Source organism: Rhipicephalus microplus, chromosome 4, assembly GCF_043290135.1.
Source record: "Rhipicephalus microplus isolate Deutch F79 chromosome 4, USDA_Rmic, whole genome shotgun sequence".
In the NCBI taxonomy this organism is placed as follows: Eukaryota; Metazoa; Arthropoda; class Arachnida; order Ixodida; family Ixodidae; genus Rhipicephalus; species Rhipicephalus microplus.
In genome coordinates, this window is record NC_134703.1 from 6,945,744 (window position 1) to 6,965,473 (window position 19,730).

Below are 19,730 nucleotides of genomic sequence, written 5' to 3' on the forward strand. Positions count from 1 at the left end.
CACAGTAATGCAATTTGCTTTTCCAAGAAACTGACTGTAGAACAGCTTAAATCGTCTGTAAATGCTCACCTGTAAGTTTCTTATCAAGTCAAAATGATAATATTCCTCTGCCATTTGGAACCTTCATCAACACTATCTCATCAATAGACTCAAACCAGTTTGAAATTGAGCTAAAAGGTGTGTGACGTCCGTATGACGTCAGCATACTACGGCACAATATCAGCCCTGAAAAAAGAATCCAGTTTATCATTACTCGTATCTCATCGCCACACTGCTAGAGTTCGTCTTTTTCACAAGTTCCTCTACAGATCTTTCGGTAAGCCACTGTATATTCTTCCCCCGACACGCATCTCCAGTCGCACTGATCCCCCGCAAAAAGTTGCTCGTCCACGTGGCCACACCGTCACTTTTAAAGACGATAGTCTTCCTTGAGGACCTTCGGAGGAAAATTTTTGGTCTGCCTGTCTGTCTGTATGTCTGTCTGTACATTTGTCGCTTTGTCCATTCTTAACGATAACTCAAACGGCCGACCCCATCCGCGGCACCCACCAATATTGCTCAAGTTTCATACTTGTGTGATATTCAATTAAAAAGCAATCATTGCGCATATCTGAGGTACCATAACAACATCTCGATGTTTTGTATGTGTGCCTTTATACTATAGAAGGCCCACACAAATAATTCTAAGGACTGTAGCGTTAAACACGCTGCGCTGACAGTGCAACGCAGTGCTCAAAAAGGCAAGTGTTACCATCGCTTTGCTAAAACGACACGGTGGCAGCACCTGCCCGTCGCTTTGCGTTCTACACCTTATCGCCTCCGAGAATGCCATGCATATTTCTCTGCAGGTGTGCATGCCTTCCTTCGTTTTCGAAGATAACTGCCAGATGACGCTCGTGTATAACGTGCCTCGATGCGCCCGTTCGCCTCCGCTGCACGCTCGAGGCACTCTAACGCAGCGCCTCCAGAGTACCATTCAACGATTTTCTTGCGCAGAACACAAAATAAATATTTTGTTCACTCTCTCCAGACGCAAGACTGTTGTCTTTCAACAGCATTTGCAATGTAACAAGCAGACCCGGGGCCAATTTTTTTCTTCATTCTTTTTTCGTGCAGCAAGAGACTGGAACGACCTTTCCGACAATATCACAGCCATAACCTGTTTTACCACATTTTTGATCACTTTAACAGATTACTTTACAATATATTAGAACATGGCTTTTATTTTTTATGTATGTACCCAACCCCTATGTAATACTTCTTCAGTGGGGTAATTAAGGATTGAAAATAAAATTAAATGAAATGTTTATCTGTAATAATTGCAGCTTACTTGTGTGCTATATTTTCAGAATGGCACGGTATGCCTTTCATTAGCACCTCGTATTATTTAGAATTGGCTGGTGTCCATGAAGGCTATAAAAGCTTACTTGAAACTTTCTTTTTGCTTGATGAGAAATTTTCTTTTTCCTATCACCTGTCCCATTCATTTCTATGTTTGTTTTATTTTGCTGTTTCCAGAGAGAAGAACGCATGTTTTTCTAAAAGCAAAACTCTTGAGAAAGAGCTATAAGATATCAATATTAAACCTATCATATTATTGCAAAAATGATAATAGGAATGAAAGTTTTAACAATGCTTTTTTATTGAAAGCATGTTGCAATATTGTCACTACGCAGATTTATAAATAGGACCACGGATTCCTACAAGAATTTTTAAACAAAGGAACTGTAAAGTACTTGCAATGTGAGACGTCCTAATTCCTGGGTGAGATCGGAGTGCATGAAATGCACATTATTTTTCTAGCGCAAAAGTAGAAAACAAATAAACTAAGAAAAATAAAACACTGCATGTCTCGTGTTTTCTACTTTTGTGCTAAAATTATATCTTGTACGTGTTACTGACGAAGGTTTAAATAAAGCTAGACACTGATAAATATACGTATAACCTATATCCCCGACTCCACGTAACTCTCGAGAATCCACTTGTTCACGCCCGTTCTGAGCCGAGTATTCAGTCGTTATTACCCAGCCTACTACATTGCACTATAAATTTCAAGTAAGATGAAGCCATGGTCAGTATGACGCCAGGCGGGGTCCGAGCCAATTAAGGCCACCATTATTTCAGTCGGTGAGATTTCGCATATCCAGTGCGTTGCAAAGATTTCTCAAAAATGTGTGATATGGAATAGAAGCTGGCTTGCGGAGTGCCCTTTATGGTGCACGCATCATCCGGCCTTAAAGTGAATTTCGTGTGGGTGCAGGAGTGAGAGCTCAATATCGCTAAACGACATCAACCCTGCTTCCTCACACCATTAGCGAGCACGCCGGCATCTTACGTGAGAACCAAGCTGTGCTACACCCATCTAACTTAGGAAATTGCGCCACTTTTTTCTAATTGCCACGTGGCGCAACTGATGAGGGCGGAGGAGACTAATAATAGCGTCATAGGCCCTGGTCTTGCGAAGCACGAAACATTCACTTCGAATGCATCGACAGTGCCCTGCAATGGCCATGCAATGAATGTGAAAAAGCTAAATTCTCTAATTGTCATTCAGAAAATCATATTTGCACAGAGTTAAGAACTTTAAGCTGGGAGCCTTAGCGATCATACACCTTATCTATTACTTTCCACCACTGCCTGACTGTAGGTACACTTCCAAGTTGAGAGTTCAGTACAGCACATAAAAAATAAGCTGAGCATTACAGGGTTAAAATTGATCTTCATAAAAAAAGTTTTAGATTGTTCCTTTAGAGTACAATATAGGCCATTTTTTTAAATATTGATTGAAGATTCAGTATGTATTTTTGATTATGAGTTTAAATGTAGAAGTTTGCAAGTAACACGCCCCAGAGATCTCGCTTCTACCTCAGTCCTTAGTGGGATCATAAGTTACAAAACATGCCATCACAAATATTGGCGTTGCCCCGCCGCGGTGGTCTAGTGGAAAGTACTCGGCTGCTGACCCGCAGGTCACGGGATCGAATCCCGGCTGCGGCAGCTGCAGTTCCGATGTAGGCGGAAATCTTACAGGCCCGTGTGCTCACATTTGGGTGCACGTTAAAGAACCCCAGGTGGTGTAAATTTCCAGAGCCCTCCACTACGGCGTCTCTCATGATCTAATGGTCGTTTTGGGACGTAAACTTCACATATTAGTGATAAATATTGGCGTTTTTTTTTTTACTTTACTGCATACGGCAGTATCAGAGAAAAGAGCTGAAACAATTCTATATAATAGAGTGATCGTTTGCGCCCTTGATGGGTGTGGCATCGGTATATTGCAACCGCTTAATGCATCGAAAGGCATCATGCCAATGCCTGGTGCTATGACGAGTGTGAATAGTGACGTCGAGTGCGTGTGCAACAACGAAGTTAATGCCGGTAACTGTGTGACCAGCTGACAGATCCTGGCGTGTGAATGTTTGTAAAATATTAAATCATACAAGCATTGCAGCGGCTCAAATTATTCAGTCAATTCAAACACGTACCACAACTGATTTAAATAGACATTGGTCTATTAGAGGCTCTTCATTACACCAAACGACCGAATCATTTGATAATTGATTTATATATGGGGTTTAACGTCCCAAAACCACCATATGATTATGAGAGACGCCGTAGTGGAGGGCTCCGGAAATTTCGAACACCTGGGGTTCTTTAACGTGCACCCAAACCTGAGCACACGGGCCTACCAAACGACCGAAGGCTTTTACTCTTGGTAATGCGTAATGCTATGACATGATTGCGTCCCCCAGGGCAAGCACTTCACAAACTCTGCCGGATTGATGGTGAATACTTGGTATAGTTATTCGCATCAGCATGTATTTTTCATTTGAAACAAAAACCGCGAAGAAAATTGACGATTATTGCGTTTAGCAAGGGCAAACGACTTGGAAACATAATATAGCACCAGCTGTTACAGGGTATGGCCCTGGTAAGTGATTTATTTGCACGAGAACAGATGAGCAAAGTAATGACGTCAAGAAAGAGCTCATCTACCCGGGACTTAGGAAATCGGTCATACGTTGACTTCAAGAAAGCGTGGTATAAGCAGAAACAAACGTTCTCTTCTCACGAGTTTTAAAAGCGATATTTTTTCTCCTGTATGTATAGGATGTCACGACTAAATATCACTACTAAACGACCCCATCGTTCAATGAAAAGCTTTTGTCACCTTTGACGAATGCTGCGATTGTGCAGGTAGCATACCAAGACACTGCTAAGCAAGCACGGACGGACAAGGGGACTACGCAAACGCCTGGTCTGGCTAATTCAATACCGACCACCACAAAAAATCCCCAAAAACAAACAACACAGAGAAACGTTACAAAGACCCCGCTCGCGAGCCCATAATGGCCGAATCTGTTATGTCTCCCTCCAAAAACGGTCCGCTGAGTTGGTCTGTGGACAAAGGGCGTCATTAGAGAAAACCACCCGCACACAATGGCAATGCATACTTCCATGCACACCAGAGATAGCCGAACGGAAAGTGTGGACGCCTTGCAAGCATTCGGCGCCTTGTGGTGGCGAACACGCCAGAGTCGAACACCGGTTTGCACGGCGCGGCGGGCACCTCGCTTCCGAGGCAGGATGGACATGGCAATTACTGGCGCGAAGTGTGCCCACGCGAGGTGCTCGAACACAATAGCGGGTCTACGCGGTTCTCATGCTGTGTCACCAAGGCTGCATACTTAGACACTTATTTGCTTGCACGCGAAGGAGTTTGCAGCTACCTAGTATACTGCGGGTCTGAGATTAAAAAAAAAAACTAGTTTTTTCTTTCTGAGGACACCTTGATTAGCTGGTCCAAAGTCACCGAATATTTAACCTTGGGAGGTCAGTTGCAATAATTTTTTTCGTGAGTGTGAAAAGCAGCGAAAAGAATTAGAATGCAACATGTGGCAAATGACTGCTACAACTAAGCGAGTGGATGTGATAAGAAGTGAAATGATATCATAAATTATTTCAATAGTTGATGTAGATTATGTGTTTGGATGCAAGGGGGAGTAATCACATATGGCTACAAAACTCGCTTCCAATTTTTAGTGTTACTATTCAGATACCGCTTGTAAGCGCAGCTTTAAGCGAGTACGAGTTATTTGGACGTTGTGAGTGGTGAGAATGAAATCGTCATGCAATAATTACCCGTATTTGTCTTTCAACCATAACAGTTTCTGTGAATCTAAGTAGAGCATTTTAGAAGCTTCTTGAGTACATATGAATCATTGACACACTATAATACCTCTGCCCAAAAGCACATATTTGTGATATAAAGCACAGCAAGGTGATATAATTGTTGGCAGTTAGTGTAACTACCCTGCCATCATGCGTTTCCGTAAACCGGAAAAACTTTCACATTGCACCTTAGTTGCACGAGATACGAGAAATGTAGGCGGCGTGTGGAGCAGCGTGACATGAACAGTGAAAGTTATGGGCAGGTAAAGCGATTACTGGTCTAGATCTGTAATTTGCGGATTACTAGGCTAATTTAAATTGGTAATCCGAAGGGCTGCGCATAATAAATATCGTCATACAGGACGTCACAAAATGGTCGTTATCGAATCGCGACAAAAATTACACTTTTTTCATTCATCGGTATCGCTCGACGTGCATAGCTGCAAATTTAAAGCACTGCAACGAGGATGCCTGCATATTAACGGGCTCTAATATATGTGTCAAGTCGTTGTAATGTATATAACGTGTTATATACGACGTGGCCGTTAAGTAGAATATCCCTGATGTCTCTTACACTTCGAAAGAGTGGGATATCTTCTAAACCCTCAATCGTATTTTTCCTGCGAAATGAAGGTTGTTATTGAAAGCATCTGGTGGGGAAGAGAGAGTGGTGACATTTGCTTGATCTCGATTGCAAAAAGTCGTTCAAAGAGCGAATCAATGTCTGACCTGTCTCGTGTGCGCCAAATTTGAGTGGTCCGAAGGCCGCCGACCGTCAATACAACTACTGGGAACGAGAGAGTGCGAGCGCAAAAAAAAAAAAAACCGCAAGACGGCATATAGGTGTGGTCAGCTTTAAGGTGAGGGGAGGAGGGGAGCTATTGGCCCTCTGTTGGGGTTTGCCATTGTTTCCGTGAGGAGCAGCCCCCCTTTTGCTCCATTCGGTACGTTTCACTCGTGCAACGACGAGTTCCGTGCGACCTCTTTTCCTTTCGTAGTTTGTTTACGCATATACTGCCACGAACGAAGAGGCTGACCGGGCAGTCGCCTTAAAAGCGCGCACCGCATCAACATGGCGAGCAGTGCGAACCGTGCTTTGGACGTCGACCTACGCAGCGAGCCGCTCTCTGTCAAGCAAGGAAAAAATGAAGTCAATGGTAAGTCGCAGAATGCGCGCGGTATTTAAATTGCATAGTTTCTGCTCTTGGAGATTGACGGCTTCAACATGATGGAAGACCAGAAGTGAGTTCATCTTACAGGGCACGTGACAGATACATTCTATATAACAGAATTTTCCTTGACATTAAGTTTATGTATGCTAGGTGTTTTCACCAAGAGCTTCAGCTCAGTGAAGTGTCATAAAAGATTTTTTTTAAAGTAAAGCTGAGTGGAAAGTAAGATAAAGTATTTGCTGCCAGCAATAGGGAGATATAGAGAGAGAAAATACATTTATTTCGCTTGGAGCGAAGAGTGGGAGATGGTCCAACCCTCGGTTAGCGCCATGTTGGGACGAGTAGCCTCTTCGCCATCTCATGGCTCTTCCGAACTAAAAGGAGTCATATCTAGGATCATCTATAGCGTTGGCTCATCAGGCTTCTTAAATGCAGTCCAGAAACACGGAAAATCACCAAAGCATGTGTTTCAATGAGCTAACTTCGCCGCATTATGGATATTCTTGGTGCAGAACTGTTGGTATTACAGAATAATGAAGATGATGATTCAGTGGTGCTTTTGAGAAAAAACTGAGTGAGCTTCTTCCACGTGATGTGACATCTCCCAACAAGAACTTAGCCTGATATGTATCTGTTCTGGATTAAGCTCGGCTGGCATGCTCATGAATGAACATCATGTCCCCGTGTACCGCACTTACCCAACTGTTACACGGATCAGTTGCTTTTTTTTGTTTTTGGCATCAGTTATTCCTTATACTAACAAGCTATAAGAACCTAACATATCTGCGAATTTTATTTTGACTTTGATAGTACGGAACAAGATCTGGTTAACGATGATGTTCAGCCTTGTTGGTGTCTTATGAACAGTGAAGCGTTCGAGGAAAAGATCACAGCAAGAACACGGGCGCTCGTGTTGTGCTTTTCCTTTGTCCCTGCACTTCAAGCGTTTTATTGTTAAGATTTGGTTGGATGAGAGATGATTCAAACTTGAGCAACTGTGTTTGTATAATTTCAGTGAACCACAAAGACACGTAGTACTTATCATGTATCACACGCTGCTTAAAGAAACACGGAAGCCACATTAAGAATGGAGATCAATGCTTGGACAGAAACAATATATACGATGCAGCTTTTGTTTTGAGTCGTTTTCTATAGGATTCCAAATTAGGAAAAATTTGATACCCCAACGTTGGTTCAGGCTCACTCAGTGGTACAACAAATTCACGTCGTCATATTTCTAAGCGGCATCTATTGGGGCGAGAGGAACGCCAGGTGGCGCAGAACGGAGCAGTCCGGGGTCTTTGGGCTCCCGCTTCAGCAAATGATTTTTGTGGTTTTTCGTGTGCTGTGCCTCAAGATCTTGCTACGAGTCGACTCATAAGCTGCCAAGGTTCACGTCGGTAGCGGACTTTCACCGGTAGGTTCATTTTTGAGCATTTTTCGGACTTTTACGCCACCGACTACGCCTCGCGTGCTTACCAAACGCCGAGTTGGCGTCTGCCGGGCAGGACGCGCCCTTCCTTGGACGCGCCCTTCGTTCCACCTGCTGAGCCAATATGCTGGACGGTGCGGCTGTTATTATGGACGGTGATGAACTCCCTCCGGAAGAGTTTGGAGAGGAACACGGCTGGCGTTCCGCCGCGGTGAAGAAAAGCTCGAGGCGCACGAACGCCAGTGCTACAGAGCGTGCCACGGCGTGCGGCGAGAATGCCAGGGGCAATTTCAGTGCTACAAGAAAAGCTCTACACTTGAAGAATCAAGTTATCAAATCATCGAGAATGCCTCGACTGCCTAGCGAGCACTGGAAGATTATCGTCCGTCCAAGGGGTGGCTTGGATGTTGAGAAGGCGGGCTCAGCTAGACTTGGCCGGGCAATCGCAGAGGCGGCTGGAATTGTACCCACGCTCATCAGTCAGGACATTGTCTGCCCGAATGCAACGCAAAATATCATAGTTATTAGCACGGCGTCCCGTGCGAACGCTGACTCTTACCTCAGGATGAGCTGCCTTACATTGGGAATGAAGAAGTATGACATCAACACTTACGAGGCTGCCCCGCATGAGACCTGCAAGGGGGTCATCCGTAAGATTGACGCATCGGAGAGCCAGACGGAGCTGGAGAGGAGCATCCTTACTGAAAGAAACCCCACGGCTCTGGGAGTCAGACGTATTAAGAACACTGAGACGGTGGTTATTGTCTTCGATGGCTACAAAGTTCCCAACTTCATTTATTTCGGCACAGCGCTGGTCAGATGCTCGCTTTACCATCGGCAGCATGACTGCTGCTATGCCTGTGGCAGACTCGGGCACAGGGCGGACGTCTGTCCGACACCGGACGAAGCTGTGTGCAAGAGGTGCGGAATCAACAACCCTGATGAGAACCATCAATGCTCCCCGACCTGTGGATTCTGTGGTGGCCCACACGCCACGACGGATAAAAGTTGCCAGCAAAGGTTTCAGCTTCCATTTATTGTGCGAAGGCGGCGAAGAGAGCGCCGTGCGGAATCAGAGCGTCGTAGTCAGCAAACGGTACCTGCTAACGCCGACGAGGGTGTGAGCCAGCCTGCACACCGCAACTCCAGTTCAAACAGTCGTTCTGCTGCAACTGGGGTGGACAGCCGTGACTCATCGCAACAGGCAAGCAGTCGGTCCAGATCCAGATCTCGGTCCAGAAGTCGCTCCCAAGGCCAGCGAAAGGGAACTTCGTCTAAAGGCCGAGCCAAGTCCCGGTCCAGAGATCGTCGTCGGTCCCAATCCAGAGGCCCATCGCACTCGAGGAGCCAGTCCAGGGACCCGCATGGCACAGTCCGTTTCCAAAGCCCACCCCAACCGGAGATGCAGGGTGGCTCCTGGGCTGACCGGGTGCGCAGCGGAGGAGGTGAAAAGGTAACGGGGGGCACTGCGCCAGAGCATGGTCTAGCGGAGCTAAATCAGCTTAGGAAGGAGAATGCCGAAATGCGCAGCATTATTGAGTCGCTGAGAGCCGAAATGGCTGAGCTTAGACGTGTCAGTACATCTCAAGCTACTCTGGCATCTGCTTCTCCGTGTGTAGGTTCTCCCTCTCCTCAACCCATAGAGGTTCCCATGGTCGTGGAAGCGGGCCCCTCGGGTAACCCAGCCAAGCGTAAGGCTGCGACTTCAGCCGAGAATGTGCAGGCTAAAGCTAAATCTGAAATTAAGGAGACTCTAAATTCAATTTGCCTTGAGATTCACAAACTTAATGAGCGTTTCTCGGCGGTCGATCAACGTCTCACAGTTATGGATCAGAAAATAGATATTCAACATGCCAGAATTCAATGTGTGGAGAATCAATTACAGAACGCTGGCCTTATGGTGCAGAGCCCCAATATCAGGGGAGCAGCTAGGATTCACCCGGATTTCTTTCCAGAGGGAACGCCTTTATCGGCGCCCATTCCCATGAGTATCCCCAGTTCGAATAGTACAGCTGCTTCTGTACAGAACCTGACGGCAGGGTCAGGGAGCACCTCCAATGATCAAGATGGCCTCGCACGCTGAATTTCGTATATGGCAATGGAACTGCAGGGGGATCCTTAGCAAAAGGGGCACCCTGCAGCAATTTGTCCGCTCTCACAGCGAGAAGCCGCAAGTGATCCTACTGCAGGAGACGCTGTCTGATAGTGTAACCCTCCCGGGGTACAAGGCACATGCAGTTAAAGGGGAAGGCAGAGGGATTGCCACGTTAGTCAGCAACAAGTTCACCTTTGTGACACATGATCTAGGGGTAAGACCTAATAAAACGGAGCTCTCCTTAGTTGAGGTCATTCCGAGTTCTTCCAACCTTTCCAGCATTTTTATACTGAACATATATAGTAGCCCTAGTGATCATAGGCAGCGTTTTAGGACGATCATAGCTAAGGCAACCAGATTGGCTGGGCTCTCTCCTCTGGTTGTGGCGGGGGATTTTAACTCGCCTTTCCGGGCGTGGAACTACCCGTATGATTCAGCTAAAGGCAGGAGCTTGTGGCAGGAGACGGGAGATGCGGATCTCTCGTTAATTACGGACCCGATGTTTCCTACTAGGCGCGGCACATCCACCACCAGGGACTCCACCCCGGACCTAGCTTTCGTGAAAAATGCTGGCTCGGTAGGTTGGGAAAATCTTCTGACGGATTTAGGAAGTGATCATTATATTACAGTTACTAAATTACAGATGGAGGCAAAATCTAAAAGAAAGTTTACTTACGTGGATTGGGATAAATTTCGGGAGTCACGCAGCGCTCGAGCGGAACAAGGGGAAATCCCGGACTCTCTGGGGCAATGGACAGAGATGCTGCTGCAGGACGTTAGGGCGGTTACCAGAACCATTGAGACAGAGGTACAGACAGACAAAATGGACAGTCGGCTTGCGCATTTACTGGAGGCAAAGCAGTCGCTATTGGCCAGATGGAAGGGTCAGAGACTTAATCGTAGGCTTCGGAAAAAGATAGCAGAGTTAAATACACAAATTGAAGAACATTGCAAAAACTTGTCGAGGCAGCAGTGGGATGAAATTTGTAATTCAGTCGATGGACAAATGCGAACCAGAGGTAAATGGAATCTTTTAAAACACTTGCTTGACGAGTCGGGCACTAAATCTAATCAGAGGGGGGTCCTTGCTAGAATACTTCATCTTGCTCAAAAATCCTCCTCGGGCGCGGAGCTATTGGGGCAGCTTGCTGAGAAGTATCTACCGCTAGCAGTTGATTCCATGCAAGCCTATCCGGGGTATATGGGAACACCTTGTGCCCATTTGGATGAACCCTTCACCATCAGCGATGTGCGACGTGCCCTGCACGAACTCAATGGCCGATCGGCACCGGGTCCAGATAGGGTCACCAACAAAGCGCTTCGGAATTTGGAAGATGACTCTGTTGAATTTCTTACTGATGAGATTAATAGGATTTGGAAGGGAGGTGACATCCCGGAACAATGGAAGTTGGCCAAGGTGATCCTCATTCCCAAGCCCGGTAAAGCACCAAGTTTGGACAATCTGCGCCCCATCTCTCTCACGTCATGCGTGGGAAAGGTGGTGGAACACGTTGTCCAGAACCGAATCGCGGACTACATAGAGCACAATGATCTCTTCCCTCACTACCTTATTGGCTTTAGGCCAGGCCTCTGTACGCAGGATGCTATGAAACTCATTAAGTGTCAAATTTTAGATAATCATACCAGAGACACCAGGGCGATCCTAGGCTTGGATATAAAAAAAGCGTTTGATAATGTCCGCCATGATTCTATTTTAGATGCGATCTCAAGTCTCAACCTAGGTTCCTCATTTCATGCGTTTGTCAGATCCTTCCTGTGTGGTCGAAAAGCCATACTTAAAGTTGGAGATCTAGAATCGGATGTGCAAGCGCTGGGAAATAGGGGCACCCCGCAGGGATCTGTTCTATCACCCTTACTTTTTAACATCGTCATGGCTGGTCTCTCGAGGCAGCTTTCTGGAATTTCAGATGTTGGTCATACAATTTATGCCGATGATATCACCATTTGGTGTAGAGGAGGAAGTGATGGCACTGTAGAGGCGGCCCTGCAAGAGGCCATCGACACTACCGAGAGTTTTCTGGAAGACACAGGCCTTTCTTGCTCTCCGGAAAAGTCTGAGCTTCTCCTCTATAAACCGGTCAGGAGGGGCCGTCGACCGCGAGGCTGGGTGCCGCCCCTAGAGAATGACATCCACTTACGTACCAAAAGTGGACGATCAATCCCCAAAGTCGCTTCCATTCGGATCTTAGGTATGACGCTAGAAGCAACGGGCACCAACACCATCACGATTAAAAGGTTGGAAAAAAAGACAGACAGTGTTATTAGGCTCATAAGACGGGTGGCTAACCGAAGGACAGGACTATCAGAGGACAACTTGGTCAGGCTTATACATGCTTTTCTGCTGTGTCATTTTGCATATGTGGCGGCAATGCATGTCTGGAAGAGAATGGAAAGGGACAAGCTTAATGCAATGATCAGGAGAGCTGTAAAGAATGCCCTTGGGCTCCCCAACTACACCCACACCAATCGTCTCCTGCAGTTGGGAATTCATAATACATTGGAGGAAATTGCGGAAGCACAAGAAAGAACACAGGTAATTAGGCTGTCTGGCTCAAAAGCGGGGAGGATGATTCTCGCAGAAATGGGTATTCCACCAGCTCAGATTGAGGCTCTGTACCAAGGGTTGACGTGGGATCAGAAGGAAAACATCATTGTCTCGCCTGCCCCGCGGAACATGCATCCACAACGTAATGTTGGAAGGAGGAGAGCGCGCGCTCGGGCCCTTCTTCGCCAAGTTGCGGATCTTGACGGGGGTGCCTGTTTCGTAGACGCGGCGCAATATGATGGCCAGAGAGACCGATTCACGGTAGTGACAATCAACCACAAAGGAATTACAATTAATGCGGCGTCGGTATGCGCCAGAACTGCCAATGCAGCTGAGCAGGTTGCCATCGCCTTGGCTCTTTTAGATCAGCGTAATGAACACATATTTAGCGATTCTAGAGCTGCCATTCGTGCCTTCAGTGTTGGAGCTGTGTGCAAAGAGGCCAAAAACATACTCGGTGATAAGTTGCTTACAACCCATACCATTACATGGTTCCCAGCTCATATGGGAAACATGGACGGAGGGATCATAAATCTCAATGAGTTGGCCCACTCCAGGGCGCGAGGGTTAGCTGTCCGCGGCCATGGAGGACCTTTGGGTCGAACTGGAGATTTCGTAAACAGGGATCCGCCAACTACATATAATGAAATAACCCAACATTTCGCTATGGATAGGAGAATCTTTCCACCTCCACATGCGAAGCTAAATAGAGCGCAGGCGCTTACATTGCGATTACTTCAAACAGAAACGTACCCTAACCCTGCCTTTCTTCACAAGCTTTATCCTGATGTTTATTTAACCAACTCGTGTACAAAATGTGGCGGTTTAGCCACCTTACACCACATGCTCTGGGAGTGCCCTTCGGTACGTGGCACCGATACAGCATCGTCCAGAAAGTGGGACTCCGCTCTCCGGAGTCCAGACATAACATCGCAACTTTGGGCTGTCCAGAGGGCCCACGATGCGGCGCTAGGGCTCGGCCTTACTGTCCCATCGTGGGAGCGGCCCGCCGTGTGCTAGGGCGCACGCCTTCGGACTTGTCAATAAAGTTTTTCCAAACCAAACCATCTATTGGGGCCTAGGAAAGAAGAGGACCCACTACGCACGCGTTCTTTTTCTTCGGATTCTCTGTCGCAATTAAAGCGTAGTTCGGTCCAGTACGATCTGAGCTTTTTTATTGCCGTGTGCTACAGGATCGGCTATGTCGAGCCACAATATATGATGCCGAAACGCGGGATCGAACCAGGGACCTTAGGATGATCTTCAATCATTTAATCAATCTTCAATACTTTCAATAACTTAGGATAGTTCTCCGCACCACGAAATGGATAGGAAAGCGTGCCCATCAGTATTCCGCAAGGTTTTCCGCTCAGCACATCAACAGTGACTTTGTTTTTATTTCTGTTCCTCGATCAGATTGCGTTGGTCTCCCTCGCCGTTATGGCTGCTGTTGCGTCGGCTGGCTTCCTTGGAGGCGGCTACGGTGGTTACGGAGGCTATGGCGGCTACGGAGGATATGGTGGCTACGGAGGGTACGGTGGATACGGAGGCGGCTACGGGGGATATGGAGGCGGCTACGGTGGATACGGTGGCGGCTACGGCGCCTATCCAGCTGGTCGGGCTTTCTCCTATTCGACGTACATTCAGCACCCATCATCCTATGGTGGTTATGGCGGCTACGGTGGATACGGTGGATATGGAGGATTCGGTAGCCGTAGTGGCTACGGAGGCTACGGTGGATACGGTGGATATGGAGGCTACGGACATGGGCTTGGCCACGGCTATGGACATAGCTACGGTCATGGCCACGGATATCATGGCTGAAGAAACAAGTGTAGGACTGATTGTCTCTCCACGTAATCACCAAAGCCGTGCGTCACGAAAGATCGCATCGCTGTGGCGTCTGCTGAGCTGTACTTTGTGGAGTCGTGCTTCACTGGCCAAGACATTCTTCCTCATCCAGAAAAGGCACAAAAATGAAATGTGCCCTCTGTATACACGTAAAGAATAAACTTTTTCTGGCTTAGGATATTTTATTATATTGGCGTGAAATGAATGGTAAGCCGGGGATGTCAGCCTGACTAAAAGTATAGTAGTAGCTTCAAATTCTTGAATTAATAATAGTCTCTCGATATAATTATCACTGATAAAAATTACTTAGACGACAGTAACCAAAATATTCTTCTGCGCGTGTCTTCAGAAATACCGAACAGTACGAATGTGCACTGGAGCGTGACCTAAGTACGAAACATTGAAGCTAAACGAACCCTGAAGTTAAATACCAATATACGTGAGCGTGAAAGCTGAACATACGACATCGTCTAAAACAACAATATTACCAACAGCAGTGCCCTACTTACCGAGAAGTGAAGGTGAATGCACGAGAACACAAGCACCGCAGCAGAACATTCACAAGATGATCGCGAATGTATCAAAGTTACCGCGTACAATTATTCACTAGTAATCGAACTAGTTGAAATAAATAAAGAACCTTCCACACATTAAGAATATAGAGACATAAGAAAATGTTACTTGTTCGTTTCTTCTTAATTTTGAAAAAAGAACCACCGAACGTCACTATAGGGAAGGGAACCAGTGGATCAAAAGTTCTATTTTCGCGTGGTTAAACTAGACAAGTTGTGCTATCTAGCGGGGACCAATTGAACCAAGCACGTCTGTCCATAGCCTCGGAGATTGTGGGTGCGAAATTATTCATTAATAATGGCAGGAAATTTTTCAATGAGTATTCTTGCTGCCAAAGGCTCCCACTGCTATCGTTCTCATGCTGCTTGGGTCAGCGACCACGAAATAAAGCTAGGCAACGATGTGCACGGCAAAAGCGACGTTGACGTTCTGCTTGAGATGGGTAATTTGAAGAACACTAACCAAACTAGGACCACAGAATTGTGAGTTTATTTCAAACTAAGAACTTCTTTTGCACAAAAGTAACACTACGATGTTTTATTGCTATTTACACAAGCAATGTTGACTTAATAGTTGCTTTAGTGTCCCTTTAAGGACACATGCACAGGTCTTGCTGCTGTGCCCTGGAACGGTAAACTCCTTAAAATATGTTATCCATGCTTCGTCATTTTTTAATCATGTGGTGCTTTACTTGTCAGCATACGCTAGCACAATAAATAAACGCAAGATCAATTTTGCTAAGTTCAAGCTCCAATAATATACAGGTCTGAAATCCGCGCCAATATTATATTATTCGCTAGCTAAGATCTTCAGTCCCTGATAAAACACCATGATATATTCAAACGTCATCTCGTTAGCATGTATGGCTAAAGCGAAAGAATATGACGTTAAGGGTACCGTGGCCTGCGGCATTAGCCCCATTGGACACGCGTTTACAAGAACGGCAATGACGGCAGACGCAGCTGCGATTTTTTTACATATGTTCCTCAGCGGCATCAGTCGGTCTGCGTGGACCACCGATTTCACAGTTTGTGGTATTTTGTTCACGTCTCGTACTTCTTATATGTACACGAATTAAAGGTTTACGCCTTTAAAGTGTGAAATATTTATTATGAGACTTTCTGGATGAAATTCTGTTATACTACATAGAGGAAAATTCATCGCATAAACCTCCGAAGGTCGCGTCATCTCTAGTAAGTATTTTATTACCAAAGAAAAGAAAAAAGTCACAGCTTTGCTGGAAAGGCGAAGCAATGAATGCGATAGCAACAAACTGGAAGGTCACGCGCCTAACGGCAAGCAGATCGAAACGTGCTCCGCGTTTCTCACGCAAAAATGACGCACGAAACGTACCCACAGGGAGGGGAAGGGATATTAAATGAAAAGAAGAGAAAAGTGTGCCCCGTAACTGTCTCTCAGGGGTAGGACACCTCAACAGTAGCTCACGAGAGGTGGGGGTAAGGAGAGATTCAAAGGATAGAATTAAAAGGTATAGAGAAAGAGGGAGCGGAAAGAGAGAGCGAGCTGCAGGGACAGCAAGAAACGGAAGTAAGGAGAAGAAGGGAAAGATGGACATGGTCGCAGGAGTACGAGGATGGGGCACCACTCGGCGAGAGATCTTGTCGGCGTCAGGAGATTGCGTAGGGCGAGCCAGTCGGCCAGAGCTGCGCTGATATCGGAGATCGCGAAGGCACAACCGGTCATCACGAAATCCAGGGAGCGAGTCCCGTACTCACAAGCACAGATGAACGTGAATAAGCGTCTCAGTTGTTACTTTTCTGTGTCTGGAAAGCACGCCTTTTTCGCAAACGGAGACTGTGCAACGATTGTAGTGAGTTTTGTGCGCCCGGTAAGTATACGACAGGCTCTAGTAAAAGCGCAATGCCAGCCGAAACGTCCACTGACCATCCCCCCCTCCCATCGCGAGATATGGTCGAACGCGCGCCGTGCGCGCTCATTGCGCCATCTTGCCGGTAATGCTGAAAACGCGAAAGTCCCCCCCCCCCCCCAAGACGTTTACTGCCGCGTGTTCATTGCGCCATCTTGCTGGTAATGCTGAAAACGCGATAGTTCCCCATTTCCGAGATGGCCATGACCAGCGGTAGGTGATAGGTATAAACAGATTGCCGTTTTAGCGTTCAAGGACATGCTTTTAAGTGGCTCAGTGGTTAACACCTCGCATTCACGACTCGGAGGTTCTACGTTCGATTCTGAGTGCCAGAATCTTTTCAGGATTTTTGCTTGCGTTTTTTATGTGTACTTACTTATACATAATCGATGAGTGACGCCGACGGTGGCGGCGAAGTCCAGCGTAGAGTGTCCATGTAATTGCTATCGCAATAAAAAAAATAGGACCCCGGAAAGATCGTGCCTGCACATTGCCGGTGTATTGGCTTTCAGATATCTATATAACCGCGAAATCCTATTACCTTCAAGAACTTGACATTGCTGACTTTTAGAGATGCGCATGGGCAATCACACATTCTCATATAAAAAATTCACTCTTGAAGACTTCATTCGGCTACATAGTATTGATGTAAATTGCTCAATCGACAGTTAAGACTTGCCGAATCTTCAATTATCAGTAAACGTGCAGACAATGCAGTTTCGTTTTCGAAGTGCAATATGTGAAAAAGAATGTCAAACCCAATTTAAGAAATAGGTTTTTTTTGCATCAACTACACCTCAGTCCAAGTAAACTCCTAAAAAAAAGGCAGTGCTATTTGCTAACTCTGAGGTAGTTTATTGTCACAACATTCACTATTGAGGTAGTAGGTTAAAGTAGTAACACCACAGGCGTTTACCACCTTAGAAGCAACCAGAGGTGGTAAATGGCAGTGGTCTACTGCCTGCAGTTACTACTCAGGTAGTGAATTAAAAAAAAACAATTTACAACCTCTAAGTAAGTAAGTAGTGCTACCTTTTTTAAGAGTGTACTTCCCACTCGTATTAGCACCATTGTCACGTAAACGTTTAACCAGACGCCATTTTGTTCCTTCTGAGTAGTAGTGGAACTCTTGAAGGTGTTGACTGGCTGCAGCTATAACTTGCGCAATGCACTCACGCTCGCAGAGTGCATTGCGCAAGCTCATATTAGCTATGCTACTTGTAGGCGTGAGAAGTGTTCTCCGTTAGGGGGACCAAGTTCTCTCCCCCATTCTTTCATCATTGGTTGAGTAAAAAAAAAACAAGCTCCGCAATGGATAAGAAAACAAAAAAGCGGTGTCGTGCTTTGAAAAATGGTGTCTTTTTACGGCTTCCTGGTGGTAAAGATGGGAAGTAAACCATTTTGCCAGTGAAGCTGTTCTTGGTCGAGCTTTGCATGTCCTGGATCCGTGGTAACAATCGTGGGCATCATAAAGACGTATGCGCCCCAGAAGTAGGGGAATACCGCTGTTCACCACTGATGCCCCCCCCCCAAATAAATGTAGAAAACGTTAGCCCAAGAAACGGGTATACGACATAAAAATCTGCGGCTCGTCAGACAACTGTCATCGTCATAAATGCGTATGTGCCAAGAAATTTTTGGAAATCCCACTGCACACAACTTCTATTGAAGATGAAGACGGCAGCCATTGGCGAACAAAGGAGTGTGCCTAGTCACGCCTCTTTCACCACCTCATATTTCGGGTTTGTAAAAGGTGGTCACCGTACTATACCATCTCAATGCTTAGCTAAGAGCGTTTAATAAAGAACAGTGATACCGGTGGATTTTAAACAAAAGCTTTTTTGTAAACCGGTGTATAAGAGAGATGTGGTCAAAATGGAATGAAACTATAGTACAGCCTCAAGTTAACAAAATGTTTTCAACAAAGAGCAGTAGTACAACGTATGAGAAATACTTGCGAAACACAAAAGTGTGCGAGCCTGACGGACGAAATGCCACCAGCGTCGCCGTTTTGTCGGTGTTCGCGAAGCGGGACTGGTTGCATTCTTTTGATCCTCAGATGTTTTTGGTTTCCATTATCGTCCGAAACACGTGCGTAGCCCTAACTCTGAATGTTTAATAATGGCGTGGAAGGTCTGTCTCAGTAAACGCAGGCGCCAGCACCAGCGCTCTGTTTACAGGGCAGGTAGGCCAAGCCCCCTTCAACCCCCCCCCTCCTCCCCCGCGTGCAGTCCTATGATGCAACTTTTTTTAAAACAATTTTGGACGCCAGTATCTCTCCCGGTGACAATCCTCAGTACTCACTAGTGTTGAAAGACGAAAGAAAGATGTGAAGCGAGCAGTGAATACCGAAGGACGACCTTACCTGCCGTTTTACAAGTGATCCCAGAGCAGCGCCCCTAACATTCACGAATACCACCCATGTGGCGTGGCGTACTTGCCCCTGTTTTTGTAAAAATGATAGGCGTATCCGATTCGAGCCTACAATAAAGGTTCATCCTTTATGCACTGTTGCTTATTATAGCTGTGAACTGCATAACCGGTAATCTAACGAGCCAGACTGGGGCCAGAACTAAGTACAATGCCAGAGCTTTCAGGCGCCAGCACAGCTGAGAACCGAGTGAGATTTCTCGACCAGCACGTTCTCAACCCACGCTGTCAGCTGGGCCGGAGATTTCCGGTGATATTGGCGAGTTGCCGTACTTCTCGCGCTTCGGCACTTCACAATTAAATAAACTAAGAGACTGAGATGTAGGAAGAGCTGCATTTGAAGAGTGCTAGCGCCAATAATGCTGAGTGTGTCACGTCATTCGCAATCTATACTATAACTAGCCGCACGTAACCATTAGTTTTCGATCTAACGTTCCTAGCTATAAACACCAAACAAATTTGCGAGTGCAAACTTCTTCCGTGTTGACTGATGTTAAAATTCCGCTATTTACTTTTCTTAATATGTGACAACCGTTTCATTGTTTTACACG

General features: G+C 46.2%; 1 protein-coding gene across 1 annotated transcript; it reads left to right on the forward strand.

Annotated features, from left to right (window-relative positions):
• The first annotated feature begins 6,259 nt into the window (after window positions 1–6,259).
• On the forward strand, window positions 6,260–14,466 carry LOC119171354 (uncharacterized). Its single transcript, XM_037422210.2, has 2 exons — window positions 6,260–6,329; window positions 13,854–14,466. The coding sequence occupies exons 1-2, from the start codon at window positions 6,318–6,320 to the stop codon at window positions 14,259–14,261; spliced, it is 420 nt and encodes a 139-aa protein (XP_037278107.2). The 5' UTR covers window positions 6,260–6,317; the 3' UTR covers window positions 14,262–14,466.
• The last annotated feature ends 5,264 nt before the right edge of the window (window positions 14,467–19,730 follow it).